This window comes from Dendrobates tinctorius, unplaced genomic scaffold (assembly GCF_039654945.1).
Source record: "Dendrobates tinctorius isolate UK_male_01 unplaced genomic scaffold, ASM3965494v1 ptg000098l, whole genome shotgun sequence".
Classification (NCBI taxonomy): Eukaryota; Metazoa; Chordata; class Amphibia; order Anura; family Dendrobatidae; genus Dendrobates; species Dendrobates tinctorius.
In genome coordinates this window covers 31,034,751-31,058,386 of record NW_027361766.1, presented here as the reverse complement: position 1 = coordinate 31,058,386, position 23,636 = coordinate 31,034,751, and the positions used below count along the sequence as shown (strand labels likewise).

The window sequence follows — 23,636 nt, the reverse complement described above, 5'->3', positions numbered from 1 at the left end:
TCTATGGGACTTCCGGTATCGGAATAAGAAAAACCCTGTTTTTGCCTTGTACAGCCTCTCTGGGGTCTGTACGGGCCTTTCGGGGGGCTGTGCCGGCCTGCCAGGGGGTCTGTGCAGGCTCCTGTGGTCTGTGCCGGCCTGCCGGGGGGCTGTGCCGGCCTGCCGGTGGTCTGTGCAGGCTCCGGTGGGCTGTGCCGGCCTGCCGGGGGGCTGTGCCGGCCTGCCGGTGGTCTGTGCAGGCTCCGGGGGGCTGTGCCGGCCTGCCGGGGGGCTGTGCCGGCCTGCCGGTGGTCTGTGCAGGCTTCGGGGGTCTGTGCAGGCATCGTCCGATGGGACTACAAGTCCCATCGGGCGATGCCTGCTACCATGACAGTGATTGACACATTAGCCAATGATGGGACAGTAGTAGTCCCATCATCCGGCTAATGTGTTAAATGTTAAAAAAAAAAAAAAAAAAAAAAAAATACTACATACATACTACATGCATGCTACATACATACTACATGCTACATACATACTACATGCTACATACATACTACATGCTACATACATACTACATGCATGCTACATGCATGCTACATACATACTGCATGCTACATACATACTACATACATACTACATACATACTACATACATACTACATGCATGCTACATGCATGCTACATACATGCTACATACATGCTACATACATACTACATGCTACATACATACCACATACATACTACATACATACTACATGCATACTACATGCATGCTACATACATACTACATACATACTACATGCATGCTACATGCATGCTACATACATACTACATGCTACATACATACCACATACATACTACATACATGCTACATGCTACATACATACTACATATATACTACATGCATGCTACATACATACTGCATGCTACATGCATACTACATACATACTACATGCTACATACATACCACATATATACTACATACATACAATACATTCATACAATACATACATAGACATACAGTACATATAACATAGAGTAACATACTTACCAATACTTGTCACATTGTTCCCCGAAGCCATTGTCTTTTCCGGAATAAATATTAACATAACAAACCACAAAAATACTCACCCACGATCCGAAGCAGTCCACGAGTGTGTCCCACGACGATCTTGGGTAGAGAACTGCAGCATCAGCTGTTGCTGCCGTTCTCTACGGGCTGCAGGAATCCAATGACGGAAGGTAGGTATCCTTCCGCACTGTATTCCTCCGCCACTTAAAAAAAAAAAGTCCCTAGTCTCACTTTATGCCATTGCTGTGTGGGAAATTCCCACGCAGCAATGGCATAAAGTGAGACTAGGGACTTTTTTTTTTTTTAAGTGGCGGAGGAATACAGTGCGGAAGGATACCTACCTTCCGTCATTGGATTCCTGCAGCCCGTAGAGAACGGCAGCATCATCTGATGCTGCAGTTCTCTACCCAAGATCGTCGTGGGACACACTCGTGGACTGCTTCGGATCGTGGGTGAGTATTTTTGTGGTTTGTTATGTTAATATTTATTCCGGAAAAGACAATGGCTTCGGGGAACAATGTGACAAGTATTGGTAAGTATGTTACTCTATGTTATATGTACTGTATGTCTATGTATGTATTGTATGGATGTATTGTATGTATGTAGTATATATGTGGTATGTATGTAGCATGTAGTATGTATGTAGTATGTATATAGCATGCATGTAGCATGCAGTATGTATGTAGCATGCATGTAGTATATTTGTAGTATGTATGTAGCATGCATGTAGTATATATGTAGTATGTATGTAGCATGTAGCATGTATGTAGTATGTATGTAGTATGTATGTGGTATGTATGTAGCATGTAGTATGTATGTAGCATGCATGTAGCATGCATGTAGTATGTATGTAGCATGCATGTAGTATGTATGTAGCATGCATGTAGTATGTATGTAGTATGTATGTAGCATGCATGTAGTATGTATGTAGTATGTATGTAGTATGTATGTAGCATGTATGTAGTATGTATGTGGTATGTATGTAGCATGTAGTATGTATGTAGCATGCATGTAGTATATATGTAGTATGTATGTAGCATGTAGTATGTATGTAGTATGTATGTAGTATGTATGTGGTATGTATGTAGCATGTAGTATGTATGTAGCATGCATGTAGCATGCATGTAGTATGTATGTAGCATGCATGTAGTATGTATGTAGCATGCATGTAGTATGTATGTAGTATGTATGTAGCATGCATGTAGTATGTATGTAGTATGTATGTAGCATGTAGCATGTATGTAGTATGTATGTGGTATGTATGTAGCATGTAGTATGTATGTAGCATGCATGTAGTATATATGTAGTATGTATGTAGTATGTATGTGGTATGTATGTAGCATGTAGTATGTATGTAGCATGCATGTAGCATGCATGTAGTATGTATGTAGCATGCATGTAGTATGTATGTATGTAGTATGTATGTAGCATGCATGTAGTATGTATGTAGTATGTATGTAGTATGTATGTAGCATGCAGTATGTATGTAGCATGTATGTAGCATGTATGTAGTATGTATGTAGTATATATGTAGTATGTATGTAGCATGTAGTATGTATGTAGCATGTATGTAGCATGTATGTAGTATGTATGTAGTATATATGTAGTATGTATGTAGCATGTAGTATGTATGTAGCATGCATGTAGTATATATGTAGTATGTATGTAGCATGTAGTATGTATGTAGCATGCATGTAGTATATATGTAGTATGTATGTAGCATGTAGTATGTATGTAGCATGCATGTAGTATATATGTACTATGTATGTAGCATGTAGTATGTATGTAGTATTTTTTTTTTTTTTTTTTTTTAACATTTAACACATTAGCCGGATGATGGGACTACTACTGTCCCATCATTGGCTAATGTGTCAATCACTGTCATGGTAGCAGGCATCGCCAGATGGGACTTGTAGTCCCATCGGACGATGCTTGCACAGACCCCCGGACATCAGCACAGCCCCCCGGCAGGCCGGTACAGACCCCCACAGGGTGCACAGACCACCGGCAGGCCGGCACAGCCCCCCGGCAGGCCGGTACAGACCCCCACAGGGTGCACAGACCACCGGCAGGCCGGCACAGCCCCCCGGCAGGCCGGTACAGACCCCCACAGGGTGCACAGACCACCGGCAGGCCGGCACAGCCCCCCGGCAGGCCGGTACAGACCCCCACAGGGTGCACAGCCCCCCGGCAGGCCGGCACAGCCCCCCGGCAGGCCGGTACCGACCCCGGGCAGTCCACACAGCCCCCCGGCAGGCCGGCAGAGACCCCCGGAAGGCCCGAAATGACGGCGCATCATGATGCGCACACACCGCGCATCATGATGACGTCAGGCCGTCAATCAACTTTGAACTTCCGATTCCGATGCCGAATTCCGATATTGAAAAAATATCGGAAGTCGGTATCGGAATTCCGATACAGCAAGTATCGGCCGATACCCGATACTTGCGGTATCGGAATGCTCAACACTACTGATGACACATTGACTAACAACAACTGCATGAATCTTCCCCATGTCTGTTAGGTATGGGTGCAACTAGACCTTCTCCTAATGTCTGCCATCAGGACATGTTGCATGTTCACTTGCTAGATCCTTTCTTCTTCCTATGCCTCTGTCTATACAGAAAGCATGTGTATGAAATGGTCTTTATAGACCTCCAGCGTTCATTATTACATATAATTAATGTTTCCTATGTGACATATACCATCACCGTGTACAGCCTGTCCTATTATAATGAATATTAATGTATCATTTATACATTACTGTTCTGTTCTTTCATTTTCAGCCGGTACCTATTGATGACAATTTTTGTGGTTTGGATATTAATCAACCCTTGGGAGGACTGAACTTGGTGGAAGGCGTTACGCTTTATACGGAAGGCAGAGACAGGATGACGTCGCTGGCTTCATATGTCTACAACAACTACAGCGTGGTTTTTGTTGGGACTAAAAGTGGCCGGATTAAAAAGGTAGGACCATTTATAGTCTCTGCAATGTTGTCTCCTGAAAGGGACTATCCAGAATTGTAAAATAGATGGAATTTCCCAAACCTTCCCAATCTCATCAATGGGCTGTGTCTGATTCTTCAGCTCAACTCCATTCACAGTCCATAGGGAAAGAGTGATAAATCCTTTTTTCTAGCTTCACACCATCCCTATAAAAGTCAGAAAATTTGTGAAAATGAACCTAAAGCAAAAAAGTAGCATTTGTTTGAAAATGTTTTGATGAACCCTCGTGGGCAGGGTCCTCTCTCCTCCTGTACCAGTCAGTGACTCATTTTGTTCCTGACTATTGTACTTGTTTTTTCTTATGTATACTCTTTTTCACATGTAAAGCTCCGTGGAATAAATGGCACTATAATAATAATCATAATAATATTTAAGTGACCTACAGGGAGAATGGATTACAGTAAAACATTTTTTTCTGGTACCCAGATACCTTTGATTGATTTTTTTTTCTGCAGCTGTTTGTTAGTATGCACTAAAAGTGAACAAAGTTAAAGGGTGCCATACATAATTGCATTTGCACCTTTTTTTACCAGGTTTTTTTTTTTGGAGGGGATGGTGTTTTTGTGCCTTTTTTAAAGTATTTTTTTGGTTTACCATTTTGATTTCCAGATGTTTTTTGGCTAATTCATCATTTGCAACTTAAGCAGTTGCAAAACGTTTTCTTAAATGTGCTCCAGTCCCTTCTGGAGTGATTTTACCTTTTTTGTGCACTTTTTTAAGGAACTTTTGTACTAAAAAAGGCACACAAAAGGTAAAAGAGAATATTGAAAAGCAATTTTTATTTAGTGCAAAATTCATGAACTACGTGCAAAATTTTGAAGAATTTGCTACAATAAACATCAACAAATGCCATAAGGCTAAAAAAAAAGAAACGTGACTTAACAAATATGGAAATGATGAGTCAAGCCCAATTTATTAAAAATATATAAATGTATAAAAAAAGAGAATCAATAGAATAGAAGCGCTATATAAGACAAGTAACGTCAGGGTAGATGATAGAGTGTATTTATGTATGGGAGCACTCAAACGTCCGTCTGGAGAGGGGCATACAGAGCTTTAGGAAAAGCCACCTTTCCTGAAAAGAAATTGGAAGAAGAGCATCAAGTCAATTATAAGGCAAGGCGGCTCGAGCTGCTGACCAGAAGAGCTTGAAGCCTAATTGGCATAATGGGAGGCCGACAGACCTGCTAGGAGCAGAAGTGTATTTATTCTAAGTGCAAGTCAAGCGCATCTGGAGTCAATAGAAAAGGCATTAATAATTTAAAACCCGGCTCGTTTTAGAAGGTGGATTTTCTTTAGAGTTTTAAAAAATGGGAAGAGAAGGATGTCAAATACTAAGTGGAAGCGAGTGTCCTACTTGTAAGAAGTGAAGGATAAATGCTACGTGGTGAGCGATGTCGTAGAAAAACTTGAAGAAAGTGGGCGACGTCGTTCACGCACATGGAACGGGAGTGGTGTAGTTTATGGCAAGATTATTAGAAAGCCAGTGATGAAGGTCACAATCAAACAGAAGTCTAAGGAGCTTTGACGTGATGAATTTTCCCACATTCTTCTTCCGCATTTGGACGCTTGGCAGAGCCGCACAACATTTCACCAAGATTTAAACTAGGGCTGTAAAAAATGTTTTCATGGCAGAGTAAGGTTGAATGTGAACGTTATCTCAACACTGTAAAGTATCCGAGGTTTCTTGTAAATTGTGAATCATGATTCATTTATTGAATTTCCTTTTTCAAGATTTTTTAAGACCTTGAAAAGTTGTAGAGAAATTGCTCAACAAATGTGTCTTCAAGTACCTTCATTGACATAGATACAGGTATATGTATAGGTATACTACTGCTCTCTACTTAAGCCAGAACCTTCCTTATACATACATCTGTATTTTACATTAGCGCTGTTAATTTGTCGAGATGATTTTCATTCATGACTTTACATACAAATCAGGAAAAAATTCCCTGTATGATGCTATTAGCTGATTGTTTAGGATATTTTAAGTCATATTGTGGCCTCATGAAGAGTATAAACATGCCATACCAGGTACATGCCAGGTAAGGCTGGCTCCCCACGATCTACCACTTATTTAGCTTATATGTCATAGGATCATTGAATGTTAGAGTTGGAAAGGACCTCCTGGACCAACTGGTCCAACCCCCTGCTCAATGCAGAATTCACCAAACCATCTCAGACAAATGTCTGTCCAGCCTCTGTGTGAAGGCTTCCATTGAAGGAGAACATACCACCTCTCGTGGCAGCCTGTTCCACTCATTGATCACCCTCACTGTCAAAAAGTTTTTTCTAATTTCTAATCGGTGTCTTCTCTATGTCAGGAGTCAGGATATGTCAGGAGATCTAATTTCACCCAGGTGCAAACATACTGTGTGATGGTTATTAGGGGAAAAAATTAAACATTTATTCTCTTTTCCATTTAGAAATGTAACCTTTTTTAGTGATGATTTATAGCTATTATCGGACAGTTTTGACCTTGTAAATTATGGACTGGTGTCCATCACAACATCTAGACTGTGGTACATTATGGCACTTTTACCGCTTCCCAGTTATATTTGTTTTTTATTCAATATTACAGTGATCGTTATGTGTTTGTTTGTTTTTTGTTATATTAGTTGACACCATCGCGATCCAATCCAGCAATGTGACCAAGGGGTTAACCTCTGTAAATTCAACATGGCTGATAACTCATTGGATGGACTCATTAGGGTTCAGCCTCTGCATGTCCAAAGCAAAGGCTTAGCAGACAGATACGTCCGAACACCCAAGAGGTCAACCACTTGCCGCTCAACGCTAGCGAGAGCCCCCGGGGCTGCGTAACAGCATTTGTTTGTAGCTATTACTTTGATGAATCATGAAAGACATCATTCCTTTCTGTTGCCATCGCAGAAGGGGCTGATGCCGAGGGCTATGGTGCAAAAGACAATAATTGCCAAACGGATCCTCGCCTGTCTGCTGTTGGGTTGTCTTCTCTTATGATAGTAAGAGACTGAGCTTTTTACTAAAATCTCTGGAAAGGTTTTGAAGTTTTTTGTAAAAAGTAAACATGTGTTATTACCACATAAGATCCTCCCCTGGTATAATAGGGTAGATGCATTTATGTGTCAGAGGTGCAGTTTTGGTTCTAGTTGGGACCATACCTGTTTACTTACCCTGGTCTATGTGGACCTGACAGTTACAAATTAATGTCAGTGAAGGCTTACAGTCTGCCGTTAGCCATGTCATACTCCATTGTACTAGTGTGATCCCGGCTCAACGCAAGTGACTAAACATGTAACTTACATGTCGCTGAAATCACTAATCCTTTCAAAGTTTCAGCTCTTAAGTCGTCTGACATTTTAGTGCCAGGTAGGCTTTATTTATATTCATGCTTTGCTGTCCCATAGATTGGAACCTTAAGGCTATGTTCACACGTTACGTTTTCGCAGCGTTATTTAATGCAATTTTTCAGATGCGTTTCACAGCACCAACAAATTCTACGAAATTTCTGAACTCTCATGCACACACATTGAATACCTTTCCTGACTGTTTTGTCAAAGATCTGCGTTTTTTTGCAAAATGCAGCATGTCACTTCTTTTAGCATTTTTTGCAGTTTTTCACCCATTGAAAGCAATGGGTAGTGCAAAAAAAAGGTTCCAAAAAACACAGGTATCAGGTTTCGCTTTGTTTTCGGTGCTAAAACCTGATAAAGTTTAGTGCATAAAAATAATTTGATTCAACTTCATCAGCATGAGCAAGGGACAAATGTACACTGACAATAACACGGCAAAAACAAAGCAAAAAATGCAGCAAAAACTAAGCAAAACCTGCTTTTTGTAAGCAACTTAAATGCAGCTTTGCATTAAAAAAAAAAGCCTCAAAGACGCAACATGTGAGCATAGCCTAATATTGAGGTCTGATAGATCTTGTTAGGCTATGTTCACATGTTGTGTTTTTGTTACTTTTTTTAATGCAAAGTTTAAGCTGTGTTTAAGCTGCTTACAAAAAGCAGGCTGTGTTTTTTGCTTAGCTTTTGCTGTCTTTTTATTGCTGCGTTATTGTCAGTGTACATTTGTCCCTTGCTCATGCTGATAAAGTTTAGTGCATAAAAAAAAGAACCGATTCAACTTCATCAGGTTTTGGCACCAAAAACATAGCAAAACCTGATACCTGCGTTTTTTGCTGCACTTTTTGCACTTACCCATTGCTTTCTATGGGTGAAAAACGCTGCAAAAATGCTGAAAGAAGTGACATGCTGCAGCTTGCAAAAACGCAGCTCTTTGACAGAACAGTCAGGAAAAAAAACAAGCTCTGTGCATGAGATTTCAGAAGTCTTATAGACTTTGCTGGTACTGTGAAACACAGCTGAAAGTTTGCATTAAAAAACACTGCAAAAAAAAACGCTGCAAAAACGCAACGTGTAAACATAGCCTCAGATTGATACATTATGGGATCCATTTATAAAGTGATACGCTCCTTTATAGACACTCTAAGGCTGTGTTCACATCACATATATGAACTACAGAACGCTCCCGTCACATATTTCAAACATATTCACATACCTCTATCCATTTGGCACATGCTTTTTTGCTATATAGAATAGCTTAGTAGACAATTCTATACCGAGGGACACAGTCAAAAATGGATACCATGCAACAGTGGTGTTTCTTTCTACATTGGGACTCTATCAGCGATGAATGCCGTTACGGCGCCACACATCACCACTATCCAACATTAGGAAATTCTCCTGCCACATACGTCAGATATGAGGCTCAAGCACAAGGGGAAAAGAACCTAATATGACCAAAGCATTAGGCTTAACTCAGTATATAAAGAGAATTCAACCATAAACTTATATATTCCCTTTTCCTTATCACTGCCGATCCAGCAATGACACTCCGAAATGCCTGCCAGTAATTGTTAACAGTCAAGATTGGGTCATGGCTATCCGATCATTGGCCGCAGCAATCACAAGCCATGTAGCAATGGGAGCCATAATGCCAGTAGGACAGCAAAGACCACTGAGACCACATTCTGGCCACGTATTGGCAAAGACTGGAGGACTGTCAGGATCATTGGGAAAAAGAAGGGTTGATTACTGTTTATTTAGCTATTTTTCATATTTTCCGCTGGCTTTCCTTTTTTGTTTTCATAGTAATGTGTCTTTATGTAGTTAATTGTAACCACTGACTTTAATACAAATGCAAAAAAACAAAAAACAAGGGAGAATCCAGAGAGTAGCCAATGGTTTGTGTGTCTGTAGGCTGGGTTTGGAGATGTTTTGGCACAGGTAGCCTAGATGTCCCAGCGTGCTAGCAAGTGGGTAATTTGAGCCCCTGGATTTGTCCTTTCTCAGCCACCAGTTTATCTTTTTATCCATCCTTTGTGCCCCCTTGCCTCATTAAATGTCCCGGGACCATTGAAATGCCACCCCATAAGCGTGCATTGGGTGAGGCCGCATTTAAAGAAGGTTAAAGCAAACAGCTTGTTGCTGCATGTTAGGTATTTAACACGAAGTGAAAATGCTCCACATTAATTATGTAGGATTATAGAAAGAACATTCTTTCCGGCACGGTTTTTAATCCCCGATGCTAGCTGTACAGCAGAGGCCTTTTAAATGCCTGACTTTGATGTGTAGTAAATCCATTGCTTTTTTCAGTCTTCTCTTCTCTTTGTAGGGAATTGAATCTCAGTAGAAGGAGCATTTTCTGATCTGTAGCTGCCAGCCTAGTGCAAGGAAATAAAGGGCACCCGCCCGAAATAAATGTGGTCTAGTGGGTGAGATCTTCATTGACTATCCGAGGTAGTGAGGGGAGGAGAAGCTTGAAAAGGAGATAGTAAATGTATATTTTGTATAAGCATGATCTCTCTACTCTCTAGTAAGAACTGTCTGTGTTCAGACCTGGTTGGCCTTCATCTGCACCTGCTCCATCTGGCTGCACGGGAGTGATGCAGATATGCTTCAGGTATGGATTGCATTTGATATGGTCTTGCTTTTAAAACATTTAGGAGGCCGCAATGGCACAGTGAATAAATAAAAATGTAGAGTAGGACCCCCCATATGAGATTGCCTTGGCGTGGCGGGGTGGCTCAATATATTGATCAATATTTTGCTAAATGTCTCATTTTGAATGCAGTAAGATATGTGCATATGCACCTCATGTTATGCGTTCTGACCACTGGCAGTGCTGGCTCTTCTCTCTCTAGTAAGAACTGTAGTGTAGTGTAAAGATCACTTTCGCTATTAATACTTGCCATGGTGTTGTCTACTTTGCCTCCAGTTTGTCTTCTTCCCTTATGGAACAATGGAATAATATATTTTATAGTTATTTCCAGCATTTCCATACTTCTGAACCAACAGGGTTTTATGCAGATCCAGTGAAGAAAAAGGCCACCATTGCCGGTCTGACACAAGATAAACAAACATTGCTCTTATATTGAGCTTGGGGTGGGTTGTCCGTTCTGTCCACTATTTCGGACGTCGACTGGTTATTTCACATTTGTTTGTGTATTTTTAAGCGTTTTAGTCTGTTGGTCTGTACAATAAAGTTTCTTTTCTCATTTTTTTGATGTTCAGCTTTCCATTTATCCGCATATGTTAAGTTTTTTGGTTTGCAGTGACATAAGATGAAGATGACCACCATAGGTAAATCTCATACCAGGGCAACGTTCTACATTGGGAGCAGAGGTTCTCCAGTCACTGTGGCACGTACCTGATGTGCCTGACCACTTCTTACAGAACTTATCTCATCCGGACACCCCTACAAATACCTTATTAGGCCACGTGGACAACATAGAGAGGGTCCCATATTCAAGGCCACTCTCTATTAGACAGAATGGAGAGCTGAGGAGATGTTTCTCCTTATGCAGTGCTTGGTGTGACCATGGCATCGTGCCCACAGTAGTCCATGTCTTGGTAGGTCCAGTATTAGCCTTTTGGTAATATAACACCTTTTTCCCCCACAGAAAAGACACATTGATGATAGGTCTTTAGCCGTGCCACACAGACATAGAAACAAAGGGCAGAGGAAAATAATGGGATTTTTTATAGGTATTGTTTGCTATTAAACCCGTGGCTAATTTATGGGAATGTAGCGTGGCTTTAATGCACAGACCATGTATGTGTTATAACTTGATATGTGGATTTCTATGGTTTATTGTCAGAGCTTCAATTTCCCTGAAAAAAAAAGAAGCAATTAAGATGATTATTCTGTGTAAGAAGCGGGTGCCATTTATTCGACAGAGAAACTAGTAAGGACACGTCCTAAGTAAATTGTCATCAGGACTGCATATCTAGATGTGTCTCCTGCTCTCGCCCCACTTCCCTGGCAAATCAGTTCTTTCCAGTTTTCTGTACACAGCACCCGGCCTGGGAAAACAAGTGGAGGGGAAGTAGATGTTTAGTCATCATGAGCCTGTCCCTTCAACCCCTGAGCAAACAGCAAAGGAAGCCGCTGCCTGCCCTCTCTTGTGCTCGGATGTGGCTGCATCCGGCTAGCTTACACGTTGGAATGCTCAACTTATTCCAATAGAAAAATATTCAGGATTGAGAGTCCTCAGTAGTTGATACCTTTTAATTACCTTTTAACTTATTCCAGAGTCTCGGAGCTGCCAGACTTCACTCTCTGGCAAACCAAACTGATCAGCTCCTGCCAGCTTGGAGATATTACTGCCACCCCAAAGCTCAGCAAAGTGTAACTATTTGGTTAAGTGTAAAACATTATTTACTATGTCCTAAGGCTGCGACATACGGGATCGGCACTGCGGCCAAAACTCATAGATTTAAACTGGGGATTAAAACAGCATGCAAAGAAAAATCTGTATATCAAAGGGAAAAATCCCAGAGCTTTGAACCGGATTCTTTTCCTTTGATAAAGCAAGTTCAAAGATACGTCAGCAGCACCCAGCATTGGTCCTGGGATAAAAAAGTTCATTTCTAGGTAGTGATTGTGCTTCTGGGGCAGGATTAGACCTTTATGTTTCTGGGCTTCTCGTGTTTTTCTGCTTCTTTTTTGTTAACTTTTCTGCCCTTAGCAGTCAGCACATTTCATAACTATAATAGAAGTTACTTTTATTTGCATTAGGCGTGAGTATCTGTGAATCAATTAAACTTTTAATAGCTAATATGTCATTACTGATATGATTTTATTTTGTAATACGTGATGGTGGGCAATGAGTGTCGGGAAGGCGGCTGTTCCTAATAAGGTGTCACCTGCACAATTGCTCCCAACATATTCAGTTCTGTTTATTTCTGCAAAGGTCATAAAGCGTTTTATTTTATGGGGTGTCATTCACATATGTCAGATGATTTCATCCATTGAAGTTCACGGACTAGGTTAAATATCTGGTCATTTAAAGCCAATGGATTCTGTGGATCATCATCAATTGAAAATTTTTTTGTGATCAAAGCTTCCAAGTCTTCCAAGAGGCCCTCTGCCTGTTGTCTCCCACTTATCCCCACATCCACTGTATGTGAACAGCTGGAGCCGGGGGATTTATATTTAGTGAATATCGAACACATCAAACCCACCCCATGTCTGTCGGTGGCGGCAATTTTTCACATCACTGGTAGATGCTGGGATTGGGGCTAGCTCTAAATGGGGATTGGGGCTAGCTCTAATTTCAATCATTCAACCCCTCAGATGCTGAACACCAACCATGACATCTAAGTGCTTAGATGGGGGCCTTCGGTCACCTCCATTGGGCCCAAGAGTCTTCATCGTGTGAAACCTGTTGGTTGTTTAATGGCAGCCTAGAGCCCTTGGAGAGGCCACAGTTTGGATCATCTCTATAGGGTGCCTAGATTGTTATGTATGCCCCCATTCCAAGGTGTTGAAGTTGTAAATAAGAGCTGAAATGAAACTACTAAGTCTTAAAGAGGTCATATAATCTTCTGCAGGAATGCATCACTCCCCGGGCTTCTTGTTTGTTGAGGGGTGATATGCGAAACTGTGAGCTGTCCGGATGCTGCAAGCAGAAACAGCTTTGTCAGTGAATCATCGGAGGAGCACAGTTGGTTTGAAGATGGCCAGATCAAGAGGTAACAGAGCGATCTGGCCAGCCTCAGAGCAGCACTTACAAGCTCTGTTGGAAAGAGCTTGTAAGCATTACACACATGTATTCAGCCACTGCTTCTAAACTGCAGCAGTGACTGATTGCCTAGGCAATAAGCAATAACCAAGAAAATTGAAAATCACTCTGAGTCTATCGATGACTCTGAAAGGGATGGGCGACTTATGTACTCTCAAAGGGTCAAACTCTTAACGACCGTTTGCCAAGCATTTTATACAGATAAAACTAGATCACAAGGCCCCGATTCATCATTTGCGTTTTTGAAAGTCACTTCTCTTTTCTGTCTTGGGGTATTCGTCGCATTTTTTCCGTCATTTTCTTAATAACGGTTGAGTCAAAAAATTTCTTCATTTTTGTATTTTAATTTTTTTTGCTCATTTTTAGAAAAAAAAGTCGCGTTTTCTGCAAAATGTCGCAAAATTTATGCAACATTTACTAGCATGCAAAAAAATCCCACTCCTGGATGGATTGGAGTAAGTTTGCTCAAAAACTTTTGTGACTTTATAGAAAGTGCCATTTGATCAATTTGTCTAAAGCAGCATATAAATCCATGTCGGCATAAAGATCAGACAAATTTAAAAAGGGCATAAATCTTATGATGGAGTTGGTCAAAAATCAAAAAGTCACAAGTTGAGAGTTATTCACAGCTAGAAAATGGTGACAATGTAGTGATGAGTCCTATGAGCTTTATAAAGGAAGTACGGTAACAATCATTTGTATAGATGTGTGTATATACTGTATTTACATTACCGTATTTTTTATTGGTGTATAATATTATATTTCTCATTCCACCAGTTGAGCTTTTTTTATCCTAAAACATAGCTACTCCTGTGCTTCACCTGCCGTCATGGATTACCTGGTTATATTAGTCTTTCTACATGGTTATTAAGCAGTAACTCAAGTAATAAAGTGAATATAAAATACAGTTAGAGGGATGACAGGAAAAAGAAATGCAATTATTTAAGAAAAATGACCCAATAATCGATTCCAGATGTGATACTTGCAGAAAGAGCGCATTTTGCAATAAAAATGAAATAGTGAAAGTATAAAGTAATGCGATGAAGCCAAGAAGTACAAATGTGCTGTCTTAGCATAGGGTAGAATGAGGGCTCCAGTTTGGTTTTATCCTGATGTTAAAAGCACAGAAATTATTAATTACTCTGTATCAAGACACTCAAAAGATTATTTAGATAGCTCCTTAAAATAGTAATGTTTCCATTGGAACACAATAGAATTTCCATGTCGTTTCCAGTGCCCTAAATATAAACCGAGATGGATCTGTCTGCTGAAGAAGCATTGGTTACCAGAGGCAGAGTCTTCAGACTTGGATGAAACCTCTATTCAAGCGAAAGTGTATAATGAAGATGACTCCATAATGCTCGTTATACACGCCGGGCCGCCCATTCACCAAGCCGAGCCATTTAGAGAGAAATATACGTTCTCATCGAAAGTGACAGCGCTTGGGCTTACGGTGTGGGGGTGTCACAAAAAGGATTTTAGGGGTAACTCTATAGAAGAGAACCTATACATATATATGTACCGTATATATTTCTTTTTAGCAAACACCATACTTATGAAAGAAGTTTTTGCTGACGGTGTAACAGGTAGAACATGATCAACTGATTCTATATCTGAATACATACAATCCCGAGGAACTCAGGAAACTTGTTCTTATGGCGCACACCATTAGCTCTAAGGCCGGGGTCACACTAGCAAGGAATACGGACGAGTGAGAGGCGCTAAAAGCACGCATTACACACGGACAAATGATTCTCTATGGGTTTGCTCCCAACAGCCGTATATTTCTCGGGCGTATTCTACGGTCCGTGCCAATCGCAGCATGCTGCGATTGTCAGCGTACTACGCCCGTAGTACACCAATGCAAGTCTATGGGTGCGCAAAAAATACGCATTACACACGGACCACACATGTGACTTGCAAGAAATACGCACCCGGTGTCTTTTAGAAAAGCCGGCAATTCAGTGTGCTATACAGTAAACTATCATTTCTCCTTGTGGAGAATGACATGCTAAGCATGTCGAGGTGACATGCTTAGCATGTCATTCTCCACAAGGAGAAATGATACTTCTTGGATATCAGTCAGACGCCTCTCTCACAGCCAAACCAGATCTCCCACTTTGCACTGATGAGGGGCAGTACCCCGAAACACAGTGTCTGCAAATGGAGATTCTGGCTTGGCTTTTATCCTAAGTCATGTAACTAGGCTCGTTAAAGGGTCAATGTTGACTTTTAGGATTGCTACCTCCAATAGGTGGCACTAGAGTTCTAGTCCTCTTCCTCTCTGAAGAGACAATTTGCATGACATGCTTAGCATGTCATTCTCCACAAGGAGAAATGATACTTCTTGGATATCGGTCAGACGCCTCTCTCACAGCCAAACCAGATCTCCCACTTTGCACTGATGAGGGGCAGTACCCCGAAACACAGTGTCTGCAAATGGAGATTCTGGCTTGGCTTTTATCCTAAGTCATGTAACTAGGCTCGTTAAAGGGTCAACGTTGACTTTTAGGATTGCTACCTCCAATAGGTGGCACTAGAGTTCTAGTCCTCTTCCTCTCTGAAGAGACAATTTGCATGACATGCTTAGCATGTCATTCTCCACAAGGAGAAATGATACTTCTTGGATATCGGTCAGACGCCTCTCTCACAGCCAAACCAGATCTCCCACTTTGCACTGATGAGGGGCAGTACCCCGAAACACAGTGTCTGCAAATGGAGATTCTGGCTTGGCTTTTATCCTAAGTCATGTAACTAGGCTCGTTAAAGGGTCAACGTTGACTTTTAGGATTGCTACCTCCAATAGGTGGCACTAGAGTTCTAGTCCTCTTCCTCTCTGAAGAGACAATTTGCATGACATGCTTAGCATGTCATTCTCCACAAGGAGAAATGATACTTCTTGGATATCGGTCAGACGCCTCTCTCACAGCCAAACCAGATCTCCCACTTTGCACTGATGAGGGGCAGTACCCCGAAACACAGTGTCTGCAAATGGAGATTCTGGCTTGGCTTTTATCCTAAGTCATGTAACTAGGCTCGTTAAAGGGTCAACGTTGACTTTTAGGATTGCTACCTCCAATAGGTGGCACTAGAGTTCTAGTCCTCTTCCTCTCTGAAGAGACAATTTGCATAATTAGCATACAGTAAACCCACACTGACAGGTTTAATAAAGAAAGAAAGAATAGATATATACACATAGAATATATATATATATATATATATATATATATATACACATGTCATAGTGACAAACATATATATTTATATTTCACAGAGTTCTTCATAGCAGAATAGCCGCTAATTAAATTGCCGGCTTCTATTAAATCATTCCCCAACCCGAAATGAAATGACACATGGTTTACATTCAGTAAAGCATTTCATTTCATGTTTTTTTTTATATGTCCCTGACTAATAATTAGATGATGGTTTGTGTGCAAAATTTGGGAGTTGTAGTTGTTATTTTAAGGGGTTAATTAGTTGTTAAAAAATGCGTGGGCTTCCCATTGCCCTGTAGCGGTGGCGAATGGGTTAATCTAACAAAGGGTTAATGTCACCATTTGATTGTAAGGTGACATTAACCCTTTGTTAGATTAACCCATTCGCCACCACTACAGGGCAGTGGGATAGATAGATAGCCGGCAATTTAATTAGCGGCTATTCTGCTATGAAGAACTCTGTGAAGTATAAATATATATATATATGTTTGTCACAATGACATGTATGTATGTATATATATATATATATATACAGTATATATATATGTATTCTATGTGTCTATATCTATTATTTCGTTTCTGTTAGAAACCCTTTCATAGGGCTCCATTATATGTCCATTTTGCAAGGCGGCGAGAAAATCTCGCCATACGGATTGCATACGGATGCCATACGGATTACATACGGATGCTGACATGCGCAAAATACGCAACCACACCTTGCTTACGGATGACCTACGGAGCACTATTTAGGGGTCATTCATCCGTATTACGCCTGTAAACTACGGACCGTATTTTGCGTCGGTTAGTGTGACCCCGGCCTAAGTGTCAGCACTTCTGTGGGAGTGACCACGTAGATCATTTCTTTAGCTGACGGCTCCCAAATTAGCTAAAACAACCATTCCTCATAGGTTTCAGAAAGAATAACATAGGAATTGTGCACTTAAAGGGAATCAGTCAGCAGGTTTTTGTTATGTAATCAAAGGACTGCATGAGGTAGGGGCTGAGACACAGATTTCAGGGATGTGTCACTTATTAGGTTGTGTTCTGCTGTGTCCACACAATGTAGGTTTTATCACTAGGAGATTATCAATGCCATGACCACAGTGCACGTGAGCCTTGGTCCAACCACGCCTCCTCCTCTGATGTGCAGTTTACTGTCGATATACAATGTACATAGAGAGCTGTGATGTGGGTGGGGGCAGCTTTCTGAGCTCTGCTACATCCTACATCTAAAACTCATTCTATCACAACTGCTGCACCCAGTAAACTACCGTAAGTGATATATCACTGGAATCAGGGTCTCCTTTCCTACTTTATGCTGCTTTGAGATGAGTTAGGAGAAAACCTGGTGGCAGACTCCCTTTAAAACATATTAAAAAGTCCATAATTGCCTTCTAATATACTGTACATCACAGACGGAGTCCTGGTTGTTAGAAGTGAATTCAGCTTTACATTATCTCCATGAACATGACTTGTGCATCTTTAAAAAAAAGAAAAAGAAATTCCATTATTTTCACATATTTTTGCAGTTTACATCTCCAGATTAATTTTTTATTTTTTTTTATCAAATCAACCACGGCGGCGTCACTAATAAATGTTGACATTAAGAATTGATTTTAAGCAAGAGCAAACTGCAAATAAGAACCTACAGTTCCATAACGGGAAATGACTAATGTAATGAATTATTGGATTGATGATTGAGTTGCTTAGATGTCATTTTAACATTTTGCATAGCATTTAAGGGGTCACTTATGAAAAGCGATGTTGTGTGCAGCGTAATATACCTCGGGCCCAGTGGGGATGATTTTAATTACGAGGCGGTGGCCAACGCGGTAGAAAATCTGCAGGCACATTTACCATTGTGTCAGCTTGTGGGTGAAGCTGTATTAGAAAGATGGGCAACGTCTACCTTGCAAAAGGCCGGATTTTATAACATTGTACTAAAATTATGCTGCCCCTTTAGTCTCAATGTATAAGGCATTTTTACGGTGTCGCACTATGTATTGCTCTTCTGCAGCATGATTAGGTCAGATGGGGCACAGGGTCATTAGGGACTTTGACTGAATTTCAATTAACGTCAATCAGATGATGCTGATAGCCTGCTCTCCGCGGGCGCTGCTACTTTACATATTATCCTGGATTCTTCACCACACTAACCATGTATACCAAAGGAGTTGTCATCAGCATCAACATCTGTGTACACTATGCAGTGATACAGCAAGCTGGCATACCGCGCCATGGGATTCATGTGTATATCGCCAGATGGCAAGCACTGGAGCATGGGAGCAAATCACCCAGCACAGGGGCCACTCAGCCTCATCAAAAACATACGCGGGGCAATCTTTCTCCATAGTTCATTCGTTTAGTAGTAAGCCAAAAATATACCGGACTTGGAAAATATTTTTATTTTCATTTTTTTTTTATTGTATTAATATTATTATTAAAGGGATTTTCCGCTGCCTTTTTCCCTTTTATACTGTAAAGTCACGCCACATATGTTTATTTCTATTTTGTCCCTTTTTCCTGCTATTTTCTGGTACCCCTTCTGATGCAGCTGTTTCCAGCGAGCGGTGGTACTTACTTCTCAGCTAGAGCTCTAAGAACATGCATTATTTTCAGTGTTAGGCCTCATTCAAACGTCCTATTTTATGCTTGGTTTCCACAGCTAGCACTTGTACCTATGATAATCTGTGGGTCCATTCACGTCTGTGATGTCGTGGTGACATGCCCATGACGGTCAGATGAAAATCGGCAATGCGAGTCAATAGTCCGTGATAAAATCGGACCGCACTCAGAATACATCCAAATGCAGTCCAATTTTTATGAACTGTCAAAATGGAGATGGTGTTGAAACTTTTTTATTTAAAATTTCTCAACTTAAGAAAATGTTGTCTTCAGAGAGGAAGAGGACTAGAACTCTAGTGCTACCTATAGAAAGTAGCAATCATAACAGTAAATGTCGACCCTTTAACGAGTTTGTGGCATAACTTAGGAGAAAAGCCAAACCAGAATCTCAGTTTGCAGACACTGTGTTTCGGGGTGCTGCCCCTCATCAGTGCAAAGTATGAGATCTGGTTTGGCTGTATTAGAGGCGTCTAACCAGGATCCAAGAAACAGATGGTAGTCGGGCCACAGTCTGTTCAGAACAATCACTCCCTTATTCTCTACGTGGTAAAATCAGACGTGTGAATGAGCCCTTACTGTAAAAAGATGCGGCCCCCTCCGGCAGCGACCTGTGCAGATGCGGTATGTGAAAATAGGTGAGATTGGACGCAGCGTCATGAAAAGATCGAGACCTTACCTGCGGTGAGACGATGCGTGTTTTAATGTAAACAAACGGCCTTGAAAAATGCGACACTTGAGAGTACAGTTAAATGACCTTAAAGGTGTAGATGGAAACCCCCTTTAAAAGACAGCGTTGCCCTTGTGATGGTTGTACTTTTAATATATGGCACACGTGAGAGAGACTAATAAGGCAAATAACTGAGCGGACTCCTAGAAGATGGCCTTTATTCTGAAATTCTAATACAGCCCTGATATGAATATCCTAATTTATTAATTTTCACTGGTACAGAATGCTGAGCAAGCACAGAACAGCAGTGACTCGTAGGAGCGCGGGATTATCTGCAATCATCCCTGGAAGCCCAGGCTTGCATCCTTATTGGCGAGCCGTATAAATAGCTCTCTTACCTAATACGTGTTGCCGTTTCTTTACTGCTCCTTTACCCTTCACACAAACTACTATGGCTACAAGTCATGATTTGGTTCTCAAACAGACATGGACGTGTCCTAAACATATATCCACGGTCTGATTTTAGGACGTTTTTTGCGCGTCATCAAGCAAGGCTAAAATATGGATGGCACATGCTTTTATGGGAAAAAACCTCAGCTAGCCAGACGCCCGTGTTAGTGGGTCATCTTTGTTACACTGTCGTCTCTGGCTGTGATACAGCCCTAGTTTCCCCTCAATTAGGACTTACTTCCCATTATCTTATCAGCAGGACACCGTCCTATTATTGCTGCAGTCCTTCCAGAACATCAAGCCCAAAGAGCTCCAGGCGCGGAGATACTGATGTCACCGTCATCAGGCTTTGCCTGCCAATAAATTACATTTTTCCCTTATCTACTAAAACATGGTGCCAGTGGTGAAACAATCGCCTACATTTATTGTAATCTTTTATTCCATTGCCGACGTTTAACATTTCTGTAGGCTGGAGCTACCCTTCCGTGTAGAAAAAAAAACCAGGAGAAATCCAAAACTCTGGATGAATAGTAGATGAATAAAATCACTTATTTGGTTTCAAAGAAAAAATATGTAAAAATCCAGCCAATGAAACACAGAAGAGATTTTATGTGCTAATGATTTTATTTCCATCTCTACACTCTTCTCAATGTCTTGGGATTGTTGTCTGGGCATTGGTGGCATCTTCTCCTGATTGCAGGTGTGATGGCGGCAGTCACACTGTTAGTTCTTCTGTGGTACGGAGGTGCACAAAACTGTGAGGTCTCTGAGACTGATTCCAGGGCAGGCACCCAAGCCAATTTAGTGAATTGAGTGTGATGGTGAGAAGCCCACAGTTCCCAGTGTGCCCTAAATATACAATATACACGCACGGGCGGCACGGTGGCTCAGTGGTTAGCACTGCAGCCGTGCTGTGGTCCTGGGTTCAAATCCCACCAAGGACAACATCTGCAAGGAGTTTGTATGTTCTCCCCGTGTTTGCGTGGGTTTCCTTCGGGTTCTCCGGTTTCCTCCCACATTCCAAAGACCTACTGATAGGGAATTTAGATTGTGAGCCCCATCGGGGACAGTGCCAATAATGGATGTGAAGCGCTGGGGAATTAATGGCGCTATATAAATGAGTAAAATAAATTTAAATAAAAATAAATGTCGAATGGAGTAATCAGCTCAGCCATTGATAGTTCTCTTCAAAAGGTCAGTAAGAACGGACAATAATTGTAATTGTTACACTCCCTGATTACAGTAACTCCATGCAACTTGTAGTTCAGTGTTTCCCAAACCCCGTCCTCACGGCCCCCAACACGTCAAATTTTCAGGATTTCCTTAGTATTGCACAGGTGAGAGAACCTGCGTCAGTTTCTGATGCCTTAATAATAATTCCATCACGTGTGTAAGGCTGTTTTAGCAGTTTTTACCACGGTTTTCACCATAAAAACGCTATAAAACCGCTAAAAATAAGCTTCCCAGTCATTTCTATGCATTTTGCACTTTTTGTGCACATTGATGCGTTTTTTTTACCGCGAAAAAAACCGCATCGCGGTAAAAACCGCAGCATGCTCATTAATTTTGCGGATTTTTCCGCGGTTTTGGCTTCTTCCATGCGGTTTGAAACTGCTGCGGAAAAAAACGCATCAAAACCGCGCAAAAACAGCCGCGGAAAAATAGGTGCGGTTTCTGTGAAGGGATTCAGGTTTTTAAGCAGAAATTTTATGCAACGTGTGCACTTAGCCTTATACTAAGGAAGTTTGCAAATCTCTTCTAGACACATTTACTACACAACAGAACATCCAATGACATACTGACAGGGAATTTAGATTGGGAGCCCCAAACCCCCTCTAAAATGTTAAAAGTGCTGCGTAATATGATGGCGCTATAGAGATAAAAAATATTCTTATTATTTAGAGGGATAGCAATGCTCTCTGTAAAGCGCTGGGGAATTAATGGCGCTATATAAGTAATTAAATAAACACGGACCAGAAGGTAAGAAAGTAAAAAAAAAAGTAGGTTAGGAAAAAGTAACTCATTTATAAAGTGTTGGCAGCAACATATCTCAAAAATGCTGGGACAGGGTCGTGTCTACCAGTCTGTAATGTTTGGGAAGTGAGGAGACCAGGTGCTGGAGTTTTGAGAGCGTGGTGTTGTCCCATTCTTGTCTGATGTAGGATTGTAGCTACTCCGCAGTCCTGGGAATTCTCTGCCGGATTTTTTGTTTCAACTGTTTTCTATAAGTGAAAGGTCTGGACTTCATCATCTGAACTGTTCTTCTGTGAAGCCATGCAGCTGTGATGGATGCATTATGTTCTTTAGCATTGTCTTCCCTGAAATACGGTAGATGTCTTCTAGATGGGAGCATATGTTGTTCTAAAACCTCTATATAGTGTCTTTCAAGATATGTGAGCTGCCCATGCCATAAACCTTAATCCAACCTCATGCCATCAGCGATGCTGGAACTATGGCTAATAATCGGGATGGTCCCTCTCCTCTTGAGCCCACAAGAGACGGCATCTGTGGTTTCCATAAGGATTTTCAAATATTCATCTGATCACAGAACAGATTTCCATTTTGCCTCAGTCCATTTTAAACGAGCTTTCATCTTGTGAAGGTGTCACTGTTTCTGGATTGTGTTAATATATTTATTTATTAATTTTTTCTTTACTCACTTATGTAGCCATTGCTTTCTCACAGCGCTTTACAGACATCATCATCACTGTCTCCATTGGGGCTCAGAATCTAAATTCCGTATCAGTATGTGTTAGGAGTGTATCAAAGTATCAGGAGTAAACCTACAAACAAGCAAAGAAAACAGACAAACTCCTTGTAGATGTTGTTCTTAGGGTATGTGCACATGGTGCGGATTCTGCTGCGTTGCACAGTACCTTTATTTCCTATGGAAATTAAAAAACGCTGTGCACATGCTGCAGATTTTTCCACGCGGTTTTGCTGCGGTTTACAATCCGCAGCATGTCAATTGTTTGGTGCAGAAACGCTGCAGTTTTACACCTCATCCATTATGAGGTGTAAAACCGCAGGCAAAACCGCAGATAAACCGCAGGACTTTTGTCCTGTGGATTTACCTGCGGTTTTCTCTCCAAAATCCGCACACCAAAAAAACTACGTGTGCAGATAGCCTAAGTGTTCTTTGAACTCTGGACTCCAGCGCTGCAAGCCTACAGTGCTAATGACTGAGCCACTGTAATGTCTCATATGACTGTGATATTTGGCTTTTTTTGTATGATAGAGGTTTAACTTACAGTTGTGGATTGATGGCGAACTGTATTCACAGATAGTAATTTATTTAAGTATTCCTGAGCCCCGGCAGTGACCTGCTGACTGAGGACCTGTAGATCATGAGCATCCAACATTCACCATCTGTCTTGCCCCTTGTGCACAGGGATTTCTCCAGAATATCTAAATCTTTTGATGATATTATGTACTATAGTTGGTCTGATATTCAAGTCTTTTCAATTTTACATTGAGGAACACATTTCTGAAATTGTTCCCCAATTTTTAAACACAGTTGATCACAGATTGGTGAACCTCTGACC

General features: G+C 41.1%; 1 protein-coding gene across 3 annotated transcripts in view; it reads left to right on the top strand.

Annotated features, from left to right (window-relative positions):
* PLXNA2 (plexin A2) overlaps positions 1 to 23,636 on the top strand; it is a 389,564-nt gene that overhangs the window by 88,768 nt on the left and 277,160 nt on the right. For all 3 annotated transcript variants that reach the window (XM_073587292.1, XM_073587293.1, XM_073587295.1), the window contains exon 3: positions 3,840 to 4,022. In XM_073587292.1, coding sequence (XP_073443393.1) covers positions 3,840 to 4,022 — 183 coding nt within the window. The remainder of the gene's footprint in view (positions 1 to 3,839; positions 4,023 to 23,636) is intronic.